At 43.6% G+C, this 18,460-nt stretch overlaps 1 protein-coding gene across 1 annotated transcript in view; it reads left to right on the top strand.

Moving 5' to 3' along the window:
* Positions 1–2,242: 2,242 nt before the first annotated feature.
* SH3GL2 (SH3 domain containing GRB2 like 2, endophilin A1) overlaps positions 2,243–18,460 on the top strand; it is a 97,575-nt gene continuing 81,357 nt past the window's right edge. The window contains exon 1 of the mRNA XM_083818997.1: positions 2,243–2,474. Coding sequence (XP_083675123.1) covers positions 2,430–2,474 — 45 coding nt within the window. The 5' untranslated portion in view covers positions 2,243–2,429. The remainder of the gene's footprint in view (positions 2,475–18,460) is intronic.

Below are 18,460 nucleotides of genomic sequence, written 5' to 3'. Positions count from 1 at the left end.
TGCAGAATGAGATATGATATGCTATAAGCAAACATCTTGTTATTGTTCACTACAGTTTATTATCTATGATTCTATGATTCTCTTGGAGAAATCTAGGTCAGTAATGCTCTGAAGTCCACTTCAGTGCGATGACTTCTGTTTTAATAAACTGTAATGAACAATAACCAGAGTCACAAATGATGTGATATACTGAAAAGCATGTACCAAACAAAGTTGTCTTTGGACAACAAACTTCACCATTTAATTTAGTCAACGTAGTTGTAAGTCCATTGACACTGACAAGCATGAATTGTATTTTAGTAAAGAAAGTACTTTCAGCTTCCAGGAATATAAGTGTTCTCTGAAATAAAATAAAAATTGTGAGAACAATTAGTAGTGTTAGATTCAGCTGTGAGAATGCAACTACACAAAACTAGTAACGGTATGTAAGTCAGGACTTCCAACTACTATTTGGGCTGATTTACAGGTGGACAGCATACTTGTAATCAACTTGCAATAGGAGTTCCAGGGGCATAATACTCTAAAAGGATGCCTTGTATTTCCAGTTTATCCCTAAAAACTGATTTTGATGGACTTTTTCTAGGCCAACATTGTCTCTCATTCATATAATTTCCACATAAAACCTTTAATGAACCAGAATCTATTTTTCTGAAATTGCAGTGGCAACCTGCAGATACTGAAATGCAGCAGTGATTCATTAACATAGGACAAATATTGTTAATTTTACATAAGTAATTAAAATGACAACATTTCTAGTTTTCCTAGGTCTACTTTCTATGTCTTAACTGTGTGTGCAGACTGTAGAGCCCTTTCCCAAGTAGTATGTACAGTGGAAGTTTTCTGTCAAACGCACAACGGCAAGCACAAGAAACTCCCACTCCTCACCTAGAATCTCCATACAGTCTCGTTTTTCATCCTTCAAAATAATACAAACACTAAAGTGGATGGAAGTATTTCTATGTGGCTTGGGACTAGGACAGAAAGCAGCACCTACTGCTGCGCCCAGGACTTGGCTGCTGCAAGCTCTCATTCTACAATGAGCAGAGTGGTATTATTGGTTTGCCATTCTTCATTATTAACAATGTTGGTAATGCTTCAGAAAGCAGCGATGTGACTTGCGATCGTGATTCCTTCCCTCACTGCAAGTCCCTTTGGAGAACTGCACTTCTGGGTCAGGGGCATGGGGTCTTGGTGCTTTCATGTGCTTCACAGAGCTGAGATCGTATCACATCGTATCGTAGAATCACAGAATGGTTTTGGTTGGAAGGGACCTTCTTATTCCAATCATCCCCCTGCCACGGGCAGGGACACCTCCCAGTAGACCAGGTTGCTCAAAGCCCCATCCTGGCTGGCCTTGAACACCTCCAGGGATGGGGCATCTACAGCTTCTCTGGGCAGCCTGTGCCAGAAGTGGGATGTGGGCCTGCACAGTGCAGTGCTGCAGCTTTGCTGGGTGCACCAAGCATCTGTGGTACACCACGGCAAGTCCATGTGCAGTTTAAAAACATCTTCAGGTAGTTCTGAAAATATTTTCATCCCATCTAGTGTGAATCATCCTATCTAGCTTGTGTTGAGTGTTTGTTGTGACGGTGTTACAAAGCCAACGTAGCATGGCTGCTTTCAGCCAGCTGGCGGAGCGTTGTGTGAACACACATCTTGGCTGTGCTGGTTTGCGGCGCACATGCACCGCGATGGGTCCAGCCTGCAGAGAAGGATCATTACGTTTGGATCACGCTGCTCTCACATTGTTTAGGCTTTTGCTGGCAGCGCCAAATAATCGTTAATTACTTTTCCGCGAGTGTTTAAAATCCATCTGACTGAGATGCTAGAGAACTTGGTATCGACGTTTATCGATACCAAGCGCAGTAAAAAGCCCAGATATCAATCGAGGCTTTTTACCTTGAAGCCAGCAAGCCGTGCCAGCAGGGCAGCCTTCACATTTGGCTCCCTGCTGGTGTCACCGGCAAGGGACGGGGAGGGGGGGAAGAAGCGAGCTGCGCGTCGGGGGAACCCCTGAGGCAAACCGGGGGCCTGGAGGAACCGGAACGGCTGCACCGCTCCTTCAGGCACCGGGACTGCCCGGCTTGGGCTGCGTCCCCGGGGGCTCTGTGTGGGTACCGGGCTCTGTGTCTGAGCTGGGTACGGGCTGAGGGGGCGCAGCACCAGCCGTTAGCCGCGGCCGTTGTGGCGGCTCGTGGGGGGGGGGGGGCGGGGGGGGGGCGGTGCGGCCGGCCCTGACGTCACGGCGCCCCCGCAGCGCCGCGCGGCCGCCGCCTGACGCCTGCCTCCGCCCCGTCCGGCAGCGCGGGGCTGCGGGCAGCGGCAGCGGCACGCGCGGACACCCCGGCACCGCTCGGCTCCGTTCGGCTCCGCTCGGCCCCGCTCGGCCCCGCTCGGCCCCGCTCGGCCCCGCTCGGCCGCCTGGCGCCATGTCGGTGGCCGGCCTGAAGAAGCAGTTCCACAAAGCCACGCAGGTGCCCGCGCCGCAGGGGGCGTGCGGGGCGCTCGCCGGGATGTGTGTGTGTGTGCGTGTGCGTGTGCGTGTGTGTGTGTGTGTGTGTGTGTGTGTGTGTGTGTGTGTGCGCGCACGGGGGGGGGCCGCGAGGGGAGTGGGTTTGCACGAGGGCGCGCGGTGCACGCGTGTGAGAGCGTGCACAGGTGTGCGTGGGAATGCACGGGTTGCATGGGTGCGCACGGCGCACGGGTGCGTGAGCGTGCACGTGTGTGCGTGGGCATGCACGGGTGTGCGCGGTGCACGAGTGGGTGTGTGAGTGCACGGATCTGTGAGTGTGCACGGGTGTGCGTAGGCGTGCACGAGTGTACATGAGTGTGTCGGTGTGTACGGATCTGTCAGCGTGCAAGGGTGTGCATGGTGCACAGGTGTGAGCGTGCACAGGTATGCATGGGCATGCACGGGTGTGTGAGTGTGCAAGGGTTCAGGCAGTGTGTCAGTGTGCAGGGCTGTGCGTGGGCACGCACGGGTGTCCATGGGTCTGTAGGTCTCACGCGTGTGCAGGGCTGGGCACTGCCTCCCCCCGCGTGGGCCTCGGAGCTCCCGTTCCGAGGACTGGGGTTCTGCTGGCATTTGCTCGGTCTGACTTTCTAAATCCGCGGTACAGTGACCTTTTTTTCAATTTTCTTTATCCCCCCCCCCCCCCGCCTTCCTCCGAGTACAGCCAAAATCTGAATAATGAGATTTGGCTGTGTTGCTTTAGGCATGGTGTGTTATTGCGGAAGGTCAGGGTGGCCGTTTCACCAGGCTTCGATCTGTTTCATAATGCAAAATCCTGCGTGTTGTGCTCTGTAAGGGTGCAATTCCTGAACCAGGGGCTGACTTAACATGCTTCGGGGATAAATGTAAAATGCTTTCACAGAAGTCAGGGGAATTTCCTTGGATTTAGAGATTTGAGACTGAGACCTGTGCTGATGCTCCTTCATTTTATGTGAAACCCAGTGCAAAACTCCCGGTTACAACCCACTAATTGTCCTTGCAAGCATCTTCAGGTAGCAGTTTTAGTTGCTGTAAGCAATTTGTAGGTGCAGACATGCAAGGTGCAGCAGCCGTTAGGCTTTTCAACACCTGTGCTTTTCCCTTTTCTCATCCATCTCATCTTTTTCATCTCATCTCTTGTTGCAATGTTGGCGAAATTTGCCCAAAAGAATGATCTCTCATAGAAGTAGTCCCAGTTCTCATTCTTGCAGTCTTTATGCCATACCCATTTTGACTACAAGTGCAGCGGGGTATGTCAAGTCCTGCATGGGCCAATGCAGGAACAGGGTGACATTGTGTCTCACCTTTCTTACCAAATTATGCTGCATCACTGGTAAAACAGTCCTCACAGAAACCTGCTGTACTCTGGCAGATGCGGCAAGGAGCAGTTCAGCGTTACTGAGCCCATGCTGCAGTGTCCATCTGCTGCTGCTACTTCGTTTTATCCCCCCCTACTACCTACGGCGCTAGCAGGAGCCCGGAGAACCATCAAACCATCACCGCTGCACTGTGTTCTGGTGCCAAAACATACGAATTGCAGTGTCTGTGTCACCTGGGCAAGCTGCAGTTCACTTTTGAATAATGTGTCTTGATTCACCATTACTGTAAGTTAATGAGTGTGCTTCCGCATCAGCAGGGGTAAGCATCTTTTCCGGAGGGAGCGTGGTGTGAAAGGTCTGTGAATGCTGCTCTGTCCTTCAGATGACACTCTCACACTGATTGTCAGCAATACTTGTCATTTGGGAGGAAGGAAGAGTTTTAGCTGGCTGGAACCAAAATAGTAAATTTCTGCTGCCAGATTTAGCAGCCTGGTATCAGATGACCCAGGGATTTTTTGGGCCCAGCCTTGACTTTCACAGATTGTATGCAGGGCATGAAGACACATTCATGTGTGAGAATGACTCACAAGTAGGTTGCAAGACAGATCTGTTTATTGTCTTGCTTTCAGTAGGAGTGAGAAATCCAGGACTTGATTGTGCTGACCTTACTCCTGGGAGTAATCCTTTTGATCAGGGATTAATCCCCAGGTGGAATATGGATTGGCATTGCCACTATGAATAAAGCTTCCCAGAGATGACCAAACAATTTCGAAGTTTTAAAGTTTCTGACTCATTCCCTTGGTTCTTATTCACATAAGATCCTGTGTATGGTGTGCAGTCATACTAGAGTCCTAAATCATACCAGGAACGATTTCAAGTTATTTCTGAGGTTGCAGTGTCCTTTAATCCAGTTAAGCGTTTTGAAGTCTTTGGTTTAGTTTCTTTCTGTCTTTAATGTTGTAAAATTAGTAGCCCTTATACACAGGGGTGCATTATGAGCATACAATGTTATTATTAAATAATACAGTTCCAATTGCTAGTATAAAGATTTGTGGCACAATTTAAATATTTAAAAAATATTTTTCTTACATCAGTACGTCCCTAGCAGAACTTGCAATTGTGTGACTTCCATATCTGGATTGTTTTGGACTGTGCAAGTATTTTTGATTTCATTCATCATTTTTTGACTTGCGAAAGATCAAACTCACCTGTATTAAATACTGACACTCTGTTTTTTTAACTAGAAGTCATGTTGAAGAACTTAAGGTCTGTCAAATTCCTTGAACCAGCTGCAGCAGCAGTAAGTCATTGAAAAGCAGGTGGGAACTTTGCTCTTTCTAGAATGAATGGGGAGTTCACCCTTTTGCCTTTCAGAAAAATAATAATAATAGTTTTACCTCTGGGCAGCATCATAAAGTTCAGAAGAAGTATTCCTGAGTTTGTAAAAACCAGGGTGAGTCTGGAACTCTTGACATTTATTCAGAATTATAAGAAGTTAAATTGACGAGTGGAGAGCAGGCTAGACTATTCATTTACGTCAATTATCCACAGAGTGCTGAAGGAAGAAAAATAAACACATTTGAATGTTAACTGTGCTGCTGCAAATCTGTTGGACATCCTGGAGCTAAGAAGATTGCTCCAAGTCCTTTTATTTTTTTTATATTTTTCCCAGAAATAGGTAACTAAATCCTATGCCTCTAAATGGTCTCCTTTCCTTTAGGCGTGCAGACTCCTCTGCCATTAGCACTATCCCTGCATGAAAGAGAGACTGTTGCAGCCTGCAGGTTTGTGTATGGCTTTAAAACCGCCAGCATGATTTGGCACATAGGTTCATTCGCCAGAAGACCACATTAGAGATGAGGCAGTGTTAGAAAACACTGAACATCTGCATTGAATTTTTCCTGGAAGAATGTCTGCTTATTAGGAAAGATCCAGCAAAACTGAGTGTGTGTAACCCCATAAACTTGTGAGGGGTTCCATTGAAATCAGTGGGAATATGAGAATGACAAAAATTTATCTTTTCAAGTGCTTTCTATATTGTGGTTCATCTAGCTAATTTATTTGTTTATTTCTAGTTCCTTGCTCAGGAATGTGTAAAGTATTTTTCACTGCAGTGGGTAAAGCAGTCTTTCTTTAGACACGACATGTTTTCTATACTTGCTTTGCTCTCAGACTGCAACTAGCCAATTCTTAGCATTTCTTTTGTACTGATAGAGGACATGGAAAGTGACATACTGATACCAGTATTTTCCTAAATACCCATCCAGCCCCATCTTCTGTAATACATATGTGACTGCCCCACTGTGTTTAGTGGGACATGTGCATGCTTGCCAACTTCAACCTTTCCAGGCAAAGCACTTCACCTGCCTTTTCCCACTGACTTTGATTGAAACTGGACTCACACTGTGTCTGCCGATCTCCCTGCATGTTTCCTCTCAGCGCTACCCACCAAATTCTTGTCCATTCCCATACATGTAGAGGTATGTGGACTAGTTTGGGAAGTTGGACAATGCTATATTGTTCCTAGTGGGGCTGTTGCACTTTGAAATTGCTTACGTTGGACTTAGGAAGCCTCCACCTCCCATGGTGTGGGAGGTTCTGAGCAGGTGGAGGTAAGACAAAAAGGGACATTTGTGAGGTGGCCGGCTGAGGTCAGTACTCGAACTAGCTGTTAAAAACTTCTCTTTGAGGGCTGTGTGCCCTGTCTGTCATTTTCTCTCAGTGCAGAGTGGTATATTTTTAGGTCAGGGAAAGGGAGCAAGTTTTTGATCTGGGAGTAAAGACAATTTTTGAGAAAGTTATTTACTTGAATGTGGGGAGGAATATTTTCAGCTTCGGGTAGGGAAATTCCTTCTGTTTGTGCACTTTAGTTTGTGTGCCAGATACAGTATTCATAGTTGGCATCATTCCCATATGTCCTTTTATCAATATTACATAATTGAAAGGGTGAAAAAATTGACCTTAATCTGAATTGCCCATTACTTGGATATTGTGTAACCCTTCTGAACTGTTGATGACTTAAACAATCTGCTCCAGTTTCTAACTGTTTCTACATCTAACAGAAAGAAAGAACAACTGCTTAGTATGTAAAAAAGATAATGGCTCTTTTTTTTTCTTTTGTTTTGCAGTATTTCTTAGGCATTTATCACTTCACTATCTTTCCACCTGTTATATGCGGTTCCCATTTTTTGTATGTGTGTATGTATATACACACAGCTGAAGCGTTGATCGACACCCATTTGCAATTTTTCTCCCAGTGATATTTGGAGGCAAAGAACATTTGTGGTTGCTATGTTCAAAGCACAACTAGGATCAGAGTTTTGTTTTTTGTCTTGATTTCATCACCACTGGAAGTATTACACAGCAAAGAAATAGGAAGAATGGAGTGCTCCTGGTCATTCCTGTACAGCAGTGTCTAAGATCTAAACATGCCCTCGTGACTGTCATGCTAATGGCATTTCATAAGAAGTGCTGAAGCAGCGTGCACAGGTTTAGCAGAAATGGACTCTGCAGAGGTTACTCTGCAGAATATTATGCTGTGCTACACAACTGTCAAGTGCATGTTTAAACAAGGTGCTGGGATGACTGTACACATTTCTTGTGGAGGCTGGAGGAGCTTGAACATCGACTGTTTGACCTAGTAATCTGCTAGTGACGTCTTTGACTTTAAAAGATGAACAGGACAGACAGCATTGAAAATACGTTTTGCAGGCCATGGGGAACTGTTGCAGCTCTGTGAGTAAATCTGAAGAGAAGTAGTGAATGGACAGCATGTGGTGGGAGGTGCCTGGAATTAAGCAGACCCATGGCCCCTCTTCTTAGCGAAAGTCTGTAGTACCCTCACAGGCAACCAGAGCTGCCTCCAAACACCCTTTCCTCCTAAAACCAGAAGTTCTTGCTTTGTGCTGCCTTCTGGAAGCTTCTTTGACTCTGGTCCTCACTGTCTTCGTACTGGTCCCTGGTGGACAACAGTGGTGCTGATACTCTTTTAGATATATGTCTATTTGCAGCGAAGGAGCACTAAGCTAAAGCACAGTATTCTTATGATGGTTTTGCCACAGCAGAATTACCTAGAATTGCCTCGCCTTCCACTGATTATCTAATCCTGCGCTTAATCTTGGAGAAGAAAGAGTACATTTTTTAAATCTGAGCTTATAGCAGATGTTAGAGGAATCCATCCAACCTGTCACAGAAATGACAGGAATTAAAATAACTTTTTTTTTTTTTTTTTGTACTGAAGAGGGGAAAAAAAGAAAAGAATTTTACTTTTCCTGTGCTAATGTTTTTCACAAGCTTTCCCTTTATGGAGTCCCTGTAGACTTTTCATGGAAGAAAATAAAAAATAAGCAGCTATTCGAAGTTCAGGGTAATTCTAATTCATCTGAAAATGGAAACTGCAATGACAGTCTCAGACAGGATGATTCGTGGGCTTGTCATTGTAACTGATGTGCTACTGATGATGCTTTTTTGCCCATGCTGGAGGCCATGTCTTTATAACTAAATGGCATTTTTAAAAGAATCTTCTTAGACTGAAAGTGTCTGAAGTAGTTGTTGCAGCATTGTATGGGTCACACCAAGGGGCAATGGTTTGCCTCATCTCCATTCACCCACCAGTGAAGGGGTGCTACATGATCCCAGCAGAGGTGCTGCTGAGACAGCAGCAAGTGTAACCTTACTAGCAGCAGCCTGTAAAGGTGGCTTGATGTGATGCCAGAGGGCCTCCGGAAAGAATGAGAAATTAAACCACTGGTTCTGGTTCAGGTAACAGGCACACCACTTGGGAGAGGGCTGGTAAAGTGAATCCATGTATATTTCAAAAGAGATAGGCGCCACTGGCTGAGTTCATTGGCCACAAAACAGCTGAAATCATATTTTTGTATTTTCAGTTGGGCTCTGTTTTGGTCATATCTACCTTGGATTTGTAATCTGTCTGTCAGAGTGGGAAATTATACTGATTTGTAATATCAGTATACAAAATACAAATACAAAATACAGTATACAAAAAATTTGTATACTGTAAGCTGAAGTTCTAAAAAGAGAAAAGTGTTGACTGTTTCCACCTTTTCCCCCTATTCTGGTGATGGAAAAGGTGCTTACACCCCATACTAGTAAAATGCTGGCAGACTCCTCTGTCTTCATCTTTTTATGGGTTGCAGTTTGATTTTTGAACATACATGTCATTTATTTATTTAGATTGCCTAGTTATTCTACTGGCTGAAAAAAATCTTTAAATGTGAAGACCATTTACCTAAACATTTTGAAATAGGGCTTACTTTTCACTTTTGTGTTAACGAATTTAGGTAGTGTTAAAATTCATTAGCACTGAGGACACACTTCGTTTTTCTTTGACTTTAAAATATCAACACCGAACATCACTTCTGTTCTGCTTCTGTGGGGAGAAGTGCCACAATAACAAAATAGGGTGATGCAAAATACGATCCAAAATAGATGCTCCGGGGATGCATCAAGCACGGTGCCACTTGCTGATTGAGGGAATGGACTGTCCAGCTGAGGCCCCTTGGTTTGCTCAGCCCAGAGCAGAGCAGGCTGAGGGGAGGCCTCATGGCGGCCTGCAGCTCCCTCACGAAGGGAGCGGAGGGGCAGGCGCTGAGCTCTGCTCTCTGGGGACAGCGACAGGACCCGAGGGAACGGCATGGAGCTGGGACAGGGGAGGGTCAGGCTGGGTGTGAGGGAAAGGTTCTGCACCCAGAGGTGGTCGGGCACTGGGACAGGCTCCCCAGGGCAGTGGTCACGGCACCGAGCCTGCTGGAGTTCAAGGAGTGTTTGGACAATGCCCTCAGACACACGGTCTGTTTTTTGGGTGGTCCTGTGTGGAGCCTGGTGTTGGACTCGATGATCCTTGTGGGTCCCTTCCAACTCAGTATACTCTGTGGTTCTGTGATTCTGTGAGATTAAGGTTGGTGGTTTGTTGGTTTGTTTCTTTGGTTTTTTTTTGGGGGGGTTGTTTGTTTTTCCCTAGAAAGAACGTTCCCCTGAAAACTGTTCTCGATTTCATCTTTTATGACTTTATGTAGACTAACAGGACTTTCAAACAGCAGTAGCTGATTATATAATTTTTGCTGAGTTCTTTTGTAGTTTGCAATTTTCAGCCTTCAAGAATGTGCCAAGAATTCCTTTTCATGCAAAATCAATGTAGATGCAGTAAACCAGTTAATAATTCATAAGACGTAAATGTCAAAGATAGTGTTTGTCTTACCAGATGAGTCACTTAGAGCTTGTCTGTCTTGGAAAGTTATGGCATCATAATCGGAGGACTGAATTTAAAGTGCTGCAATTTTTAGAAGTATAACTCTAGGATGGATGGATTTCCTCCCGTCAGTATAGGAGTAGCTTTTTGAGTAGCTTTTCCACTTAATTGATATTGTTTGGAAAAGGATCTGAGGACAGCAAATGAAGCACCATCCTTTCCACTGGAATCAGAGTGTTTGCACAGAACTGTTCATGGCATTAGAGATGACCAGTTGGTATATTTTTCTCAACTAATTCACTGGCTGAATTTGTTTTCTGTAGAAATGCTATTTTTGACACTGAAACAGAGTTAGTTAAAGGTCGCTATTGCTCCAGTTGAAGTAATAGCAGATTTTAGTACTTAGGAGCAGGTCTTAACTGAGTTTTCTGTTGGTTGCTTCATCCCATTTCTTGCTTTGGCCAAGAACAGGAAGGATTTGATTTTACTTCCTACAGTTATTAAAGGAAGTAAGAACTCTTAAAACAGCTCCAGCATGAGGAAGGTTCAGTGATATGCAAATATTTTTTTTTTAGGAACCAAAAAGTTTGAATGTAGAAATGTACTTTGAAATGCAGAATAAGCATATGTGCACCTGACTGACTGACTAGAATGAAGTCTAATCCAGGGAGCCTTGTGCTAACATTAAAAAATAGAAGTTTGTCTTTCAGGACGAATGGCTGGATCTTACGGTACTCATATGGTCTCTATTATTTATGTTCTAAATTTGTTTCTAAAATAGGACTATTTGTTTCTTAGACTGAGGGGAAATCTCCTTCCCTTTCCACAAAAGTGCGGAAAAACATTTTACTATGTATTAGGCAGATTCATTGCTGTCAGAATGTGACTCTGTTGCAGGCAGTAGGTATAATATGCTGTACATCTTGCCTGTCTTAAGTATAGACAGGGAAAATGTGAATTTCTGGAGGAGAGGAAGACTCAGTTATTGAAAAAAGACACAAGCTTAGAAACTTCTGAAATAAGTAATGTAGATCTTTAACTTCTGTTTTCATGCAGAAAAATACCTTTTCCTCTGTTAGTTTTGACCAGTTTGTCTTGCCTCTGTAAACAGCTACAAAGGGCACGTGGCAGCAAAAGTTAAGCTTTGCATGGTAGGAACTGGATTCTCTTATTAAAGTAAGAACCACAAATACCTGATATCAAAAGGCAGATAACTTCACTTTATTTTGCAATGTCTTAATTCAAAATAATTTCATTTTGGAACCTGTGATTTTCACAATTGTCAAATCTCTCCGCAAAGGTCTGGTTGGCTTGTTTCAGAATGGCTGCATTTTGATAGCCAAAAAAAAAAAAAAAAAAAAAAAAAAAACCCACCCTGTGATAATTGAAATAGGTAGTAGAGTTTTTGGTGTTCTCTTCAGAGTACTGTAGTTTTTATTTAACTGTAAAGATGGGTGGGAATAAGATTTCCTGAAATGAAGATGAATGAGGATGAAAGAGTAGGAAAGTTCTCAGCAGAAAGCCTCAAAACCACAACAGAGGCAAATTCTGTGCTCATGTTTGTATGGATAACTCTGACTATCAGAGCCAGGAGAAATGGCAGGCATTGGTGAATGAAGCTGCCACTTTGTATTTTCTGCTCCATTAGTGCACTGTATCCAGGGTCCTCAATTCCTGATCTGGACACTATGACAGTGTGTGTTGCTCCAGCACAGGAGACGAGACGGCCAGCATTCCCAAAACACACAGAACCTCAGTAAAACCAGTGGTTAAAGAGGTCAGCGTGGATTTAACGGTGTCCATCAGTGTACACGGAATCGAACATGACTAAGGAAGGAAAAGCCGACATTATTTCTGTGATGATAAGCCCATCTGTTGCAAATTTCCTGTCTCATTGGGGAGAAAGAATAAGGAAAAGGGAAAAGAATCAGCTGGTCTAACTTGTGAACAATCTTTTAACAAAAGCTTCCAGACAGTGTCTGGAAAATAAGCCACTTGTGACTCGGGTGCTTGTTCCTTCCAATAGTTTGAGCTTGGGTAGCAAACAGGGTGGCAGTCCTTAAGTATGTGAAAATTTTCCTCAGTGTCGACTGCCAAAAGCTCTGCAAGCTTGTGATGAACAAAGTGCCTATTTGAAATCTTTTACTCATTCTAATAGGTAACAGTGAAGTTCAGAAGTGTTCTGGGCAGAAGCTGAACTCTGCATTAGCATATTCCTGCATCTCTCTGAAATGCCGTGGCATCTGTGCTGGGTCCGCTGGTACAGCCAGTGACGGAAAGTACCTGGATAAGTTGCGAAGGTGAAATGAAGTGTTTAGTTTGTTGGCTATACTGCTGCATGGCTTCATGTGATTCAAGACAAGACAGTCTCAGTTTTTCTTGCTTCTTCCTAACCCTGACATAGGGAGAAAACTGTGTTATTTTAATGCAAAGAAGTGCTGGTGCAGCTCTAAGACAAAAGTTGGAGTGTCTTTAGAAAATGAGTTATCCTTCTGTTCTGTGCTGATAAGTGCGTAGCAAAAGTGACTGAATTCTTTTGCCTCCTTGCTCATATTCCAGTTTAATCGCTGGACGTATGAGGGGTTGTGATGCTGAGGTCTAGAAAGCCTCAGTTCCAGGAGCTAGGGTTTTGTGTTTCTTGATGCACATCGCCAATGTACTGGCCAAGAAAGCAGCTGGGCATGCTTGGGTTCAGTTTCTGATTGATACCTACGAGTACTACTGCAGAATACATTTTAATAATAAAATTAATTCCTAAGTTAAAAACAAATTAGAATGTAGGTGGTCTTAAATCTAAAAATATCTGCCATTGTACAGGAGAAAATTCAGTGCTGTCTCATTTCTTTTGTTGTAATTATGGGCTCTGTAAAGGTAATTGCTGATTTACTCCTCTCATCTTGAGAACAAGACCACTTCCAAAATCATACATTAAAATCAGGTATGTGGGATTTGTAGCAACTTTTATAAAAAACAGTCTTCCCGAGCAGATTTGGAAAGTTCTCTAGAGACATGCTGCCATGGTGCTGTTGCATCTTGTTCACTTTCATTCTGTGAAGGACTTCTTTTCTCTCTTCTCATTTAGGGCGCTGGAGAATTGAAAATCTAATGAAGCTGCAATAAAACAGACTATTCTAGTGCCATATTTTGCTCATTTGTGTTTGCAGATTAACTATGTTTGTGTCCAGGGGAACTTCTTCATCTACATGGATTTAAGCAGATTCACTGCTGTAGACTTTTTTTCCCGGATTTCCTCCTGATATTTATTTGAAACATTTGTAAAATATTATTACTGAGAATTGTATTTCCTTTAATTGCTTAATTCATTTTCTTGCAATAAAATTAAATTTAAGAAGGTAAATTAAGCATCTGGGAGAGAAGCCACACATATCAAATGAGTTTTGTTGTTAAAGAATGAAGACCAGATCAGGAGCGTGAGAAACAATCCTGTGCCGTGCCCGAGCCAGTGGCAAAGTCTCCTTGAATCCTAGAGCTTTCGAGAGGGTGCGAAGGAGCAGGTGGCAGTGGGCCAGCAAGACGGGAGAGTGGGAACAGGCCTTGCCTTTGTTTGCTGTGCTTTGGAAAGTTTATTAGCACGACACTGTTGCAGAAGAGCTTATGAGGAAGGCTATGACTCCTTTATTGGGTTTTCTGTTCTCTAGTGCACCATCATGCAAGTAGTCATGGTAAGACGTGGAGATACTGTGGCTGTATCTCTATAAGAAGTCAGCAGTAGCTTGGGGGTGCCTGTTTTCTGGCTTAAGGTCTCTGCTGTTGCCCTAGAGAGTAGCTGTGGTTTTGTGGTTATAAATATAAGACATTCAGTGTTGAAACAGCATGGATGAGATAATGCCACCTTGCCCCACGGTATTCCCAGCTGAGAGTTAGGAGTGCTTCGAAGTGTTGTTGCCCCTTTTTCAGTTGCATGGGCTGCCCTTGGAGGTTGCCTTCTGTACGATGAAGAAAAGAGTAGCAGCCATTTCTGGCTGCCCTGTGCTCAGCTGTGGGCAGCCTTGAGGGAAGGAGACAGGAACTCGGTCCTGACCTATCATAGATAAACCCACCTCCCAGGCTCGAAAGCCCAAGGATGAGTGGGGAGAAAAACAAGAAACAAAAAAGAAACCAAAATATAGTTAGAGCAACTTTATTTCCTGCTACAACTCTCACCAGCCTCAGCCAACAGGGAAAACTTCTCTGCAGTGCACTATTCTGCACCCATTTCCCTTCCCAAGTCATCCATTTCATCCAGGTCTCTGCTGCAAAGTGACCAGCAGGGAGAGAAGAGCTGCTTTTGTCTCTTTCTCAGTGCCATCCTTTGACATTTAAAGAATTTCTGGCAGGGTTTGTGGACCTGGTTTCCTCTACAACCATTTCGGTGTCACCAAGGAGCTGCAACTTAAGAGAAGCAATTAATTCATTGTGTCCCCTTGGCTCTTCTGAAAAAGTGTGTTTGGTTTGTAGGCTGGAAAGGTTGGAGTTTGTTCTGATACCTTATTTATTATTAAAAAGCAAGGGTTCTGTCTTAAACAACTGCTCTAAGTTATAAAACAGCATTGTATGGCTATTAATTTTTAAATACTATATTTAAAAGATAAATCAGTTCAGAAAAGCAGAAGGTGATGTTGTAATTTCAAAGAGCGTGGGAGCAAACAATGCATACTGAAAACTTTCAGAAATGTTGCCATAATTTTGTCTCTTAAGACTTGGAAGTGAACAATGGAGTTGACCGGGTAGGTGGGAGATGATCACTAGTATTTGTGCTATATACCTTTACTCAGCAGCAAAACAGATGTTCTGCTGACTATTCTACTGATTAGGGTTATTTTGCTTATTTTATTTCAAGTGTTCAGCAGTCATTTTTAGCAGAACCTTTTTTTGAATTATGTTTTTTTTTTCAGCATATAATCCCAAACATTAAGAAATCATTACAGAATCAAGACATCTAAAAATTAATAGTGCTAAATTAATAGTGCTGTCTTCTCTTTTCTTTTCTATATTCCCTTGATTTCAGGGTTTAAGTTTTCAGTTCTTTTAAGGGCAAAAGATTTTCATATAATCATATGATTATAAGACTTAAGACTTTTGAGGCAGATGACAGCTTTTGCGAAGACCTGGCAATAATTCCTTTGAGTCATTTTGTCTTCTAGCAACCTGTCTCCTCTGGGAGCTGTTCTAGTTCAGAATGCATGCCAGATCTTTGACTGTGAGCCATGGTTATACCCCTCCCTCTTGGTTTCTTTCATATTGAGTGATGTATCAGCTGATCTGAAATTCCGAGGCTATGTCTGTGTTGGAAAGTCACACAGTGCAATAGGCACGGGTCTGCAGAACAGAACAACCGGTGCAGATGACCCAGTGTTACCCAGCAGAGGTCACAGTTTGGGCATATTGATGAGACAAAAGTAATGCAAAAGAGGGAGGGGAACTCACAGCAAAGCTTGCACTGCCACTGGGCATCCCTTAGGAGTATCTACAGCCCGGCTTGTATCTAGGTGTACAGAAAAGACGTGATTAAATATCCTTTACTTCTTAGGCCAACTAAGGCAGGTATCAGTGCTCACACATCTGCCAGACCTGTGACACTGAAAGATCAATTGAAAGCCAGTGAAAAGACTCTGTGAATTCTTGATCTCTTGGTGTGCCAGGAAGGATTGCTATTGTAAATATGGCCCTAAGGACAAATGTTTGTATCCTGACTTTTACTCCTGTTACGTATCTCTTTGTTTATCTCTGTTTGGAGCCATTGCACTTATGCAACCACAGTATTCGCCCAGTGAGTACAGTGGAGTAAGATCTTGCTGTATGCTGCTCTGGCTGCAGAGGGCTGGTATGTAATTCCTGATTTACTAAATTGCTCAAATGTACAATGTTAGTGGGCAATAATACTGCCATTCCTGTCTCTTGCCAGTGGTTTGAAATATATTGCTTTAAAAATGAGGGTTTTCAGCCAGAGGTAGGCCTACTATTTCTCCATGAGATGTCAGGTGAGATTTTGCCATTGATGAAGTATTCAGTGGGGTTGGAAGACCTGGTGGATTTAATCTACGCTAGATAGGCAAAGTTCCTTCTGGAACAGGAGTATCTTAGGTAAGTATAGGAAGTCCCTGGACTACATGTCCCTCTGAGGAGTGGAGAGTGTGCCTCTCTTAGAAGCTATGTAGCTCTTAGGAGCCTTATAAATACATTACTTGCATTTGCTTTTTTCATCTACAAATGTGTTTGTTTTTATACCAGTTCTACTGCATACATACTCATTGCCTTCCCAGCTAATTCCACCTCTGCGTGCTCTGCGGAAATGCCTGTGAGTCAGTCTTTGCTTCTCTGCATTTGGAGATAGATTTAAAATTCTGGGATCCAATTAGTGTCTCCCTGTAGTCATGCAAGCCTTTTTGATTTCAAGTTCCTCTACTTCCCTTGTCCTTGTGGAACTAGCAGTGAAATTACTGCAATACATCCCTTGTTTGTAGAACTTTATATGATTATGTATCAAGTGCTCCCAGCCATGAGGATGAACACATTATTTATACATATTCAAGTGTACCGATGACGCCAAGCTGTGTGGAGCTGTGTGGTGCGGTCAGCATGCTGGAGGGAAGGGGTGCCATCCAGAGGGACCTTGACAGGACTGAGAGGTGGGCCTGTGCGAACCTCATGAGGTTCAACAAGGCCAAATGCAAGGTCCTGCACCTGGGCCAGGGCAATCCCAAGCACAGATACAGTCTGGGTGGATAATGGATTGAAAGCAGACCTGAGGAGAAGAATGTGGGGGTGCTGATTGATGAGAAGCTCAACATGAGCCGGTGATGTGTGCCTGCGACCCAGAAAGCCAGCATATCCTGGACTGCATCAAAAGGGCACGGGAGGTGATTCTTTCCCTCTTCTCTGCTCTCATGAGACCCCACCTGGAGTACTGCACTCAGCTCTGGGACCCCCGCTGCAAGGGCATGGACCTGTTGGAGTGAGTCCAGAGGAGGGCCACAAAGATGATCAGAGGGCTGGAGCACATCCCCTATGAAGACAGACTGAGGGAGTTGGGGTTGTTCAGCCTGGAGAAGAACAGGCTCTGGGGAGACCCTAGAGGCCTTCCAGTACCTAAAGGGGGCCTACAGGAAAGCTGGGGAGGGACTCTTTGTCAGGGGGTGGAGTGATAGGACAGGGGGGAATGGCTGTAAACTAAAAATGGGGAGATTTAGATTAGAAGTTAGGAAGAAATTCTTCCCTCAGAGGGTGGTGAGGCACTGGCACAGGCTGCCCAGAGAAGCTGTGGATGCCCCATCCCTGGAGGTGCTCAAGGCCAGGCTGGATGGGGCTTTGGGCAGCCTGGTCTGCTGGGAGGTTTCCCTGCCCATGGCAGGGGGTTGGAACTGGGTGGTCTGTAAGGTCCCTTCCAACCAAACCATTCTGTGATTCCATGATTATACTTAGACAAAAGAGATACATCCTTTTGTGTATGTTTTGAATTTTTCATGTGCAGCATAGGGGATCTTTAGATATATATATCCCATCTCTGGCCATCTGCAGACTGCAAATTGAGCAGACTTTAGAATGAAGAGGTAGGTCAGGGCTACTAGAGTAGTCAAGCTACTGCCACTATCTGACCATCACAAAATATCTGAGATGTAATGCATTATTCAGATATTTAGCGAAAGAGTGGTGCTTCCATTGTAAATGTGTCCACTGCAAACACAAAAAGAAAAAGCGTGGATAGTGACAGAAAGGACGTTAGCAGGCTTTTTAGAGCAGATTTAAGGAGAACATTATCCTATTACAAATTAAGGGATGAAAGTGGTTTCTGCAGTGGTGATTAATATTTTATGTTGCATATCCAAGTTGTTAATTATGGCCATATAATGAGACAAGCGGTGTTATTTTGGTATAGCATAAACAACTGTGAACATTTTAAAATCATGAAGTGTGCCATTATAATACCAAGAGGTTGCATTAAAAGATTAAAAAAAAAACTTTTGAACTTATTTTTTATTACTCTTGATTTGATCCTAAACATTTTCATGTTTAAAAACCTTACAAGAAGGCTTTCTTCAGAAGTGTATGAAGCAGGTATTTCCAAACCATCATTTGCATCCAGGATCTGGAGCTTTTAGGAAAATACTAAATAAAATTGCAAGATTTTAAAGTAATGGAAGCTCAGAACTTATGGTAAAGTAAATTCCCCCATAGTGTAAGTATAGTGTATGGCCTTTTCTTTCCATTGTTGTTGTTGGGATAATACTCTTCCAAATCTAAACAGGTTTCGCTTTGCTAGGAAAAAATGATGGATAGTGGATGCCTTAACTAAGTGTTACACAACCCTCACATGGCATACTACATTTTTTACTATTTATCTTTACACCAGCAATGCATGAAACTTCTTTAACCAATCCTTACAACCGTCATGAAAATTCTTGCTGGGTCTTCTCGCTGTAGTTCTCATCTCCTCCAGTTCTC

This window comes from Anser anser (genome assembly GCF_964211835.1).
Source record: "Anser anser genome assembly, chromosome: Z".
Taxonomy (NCBI): domain Eukaryota; kingdom Metazoa; phylum Chordata; class Aves; order Anseriformes; family Anatidae; genus Anser; species Anser anser.
This window is presented reverse-complemented; position numbering and strand designations above follow the sequence as displayed.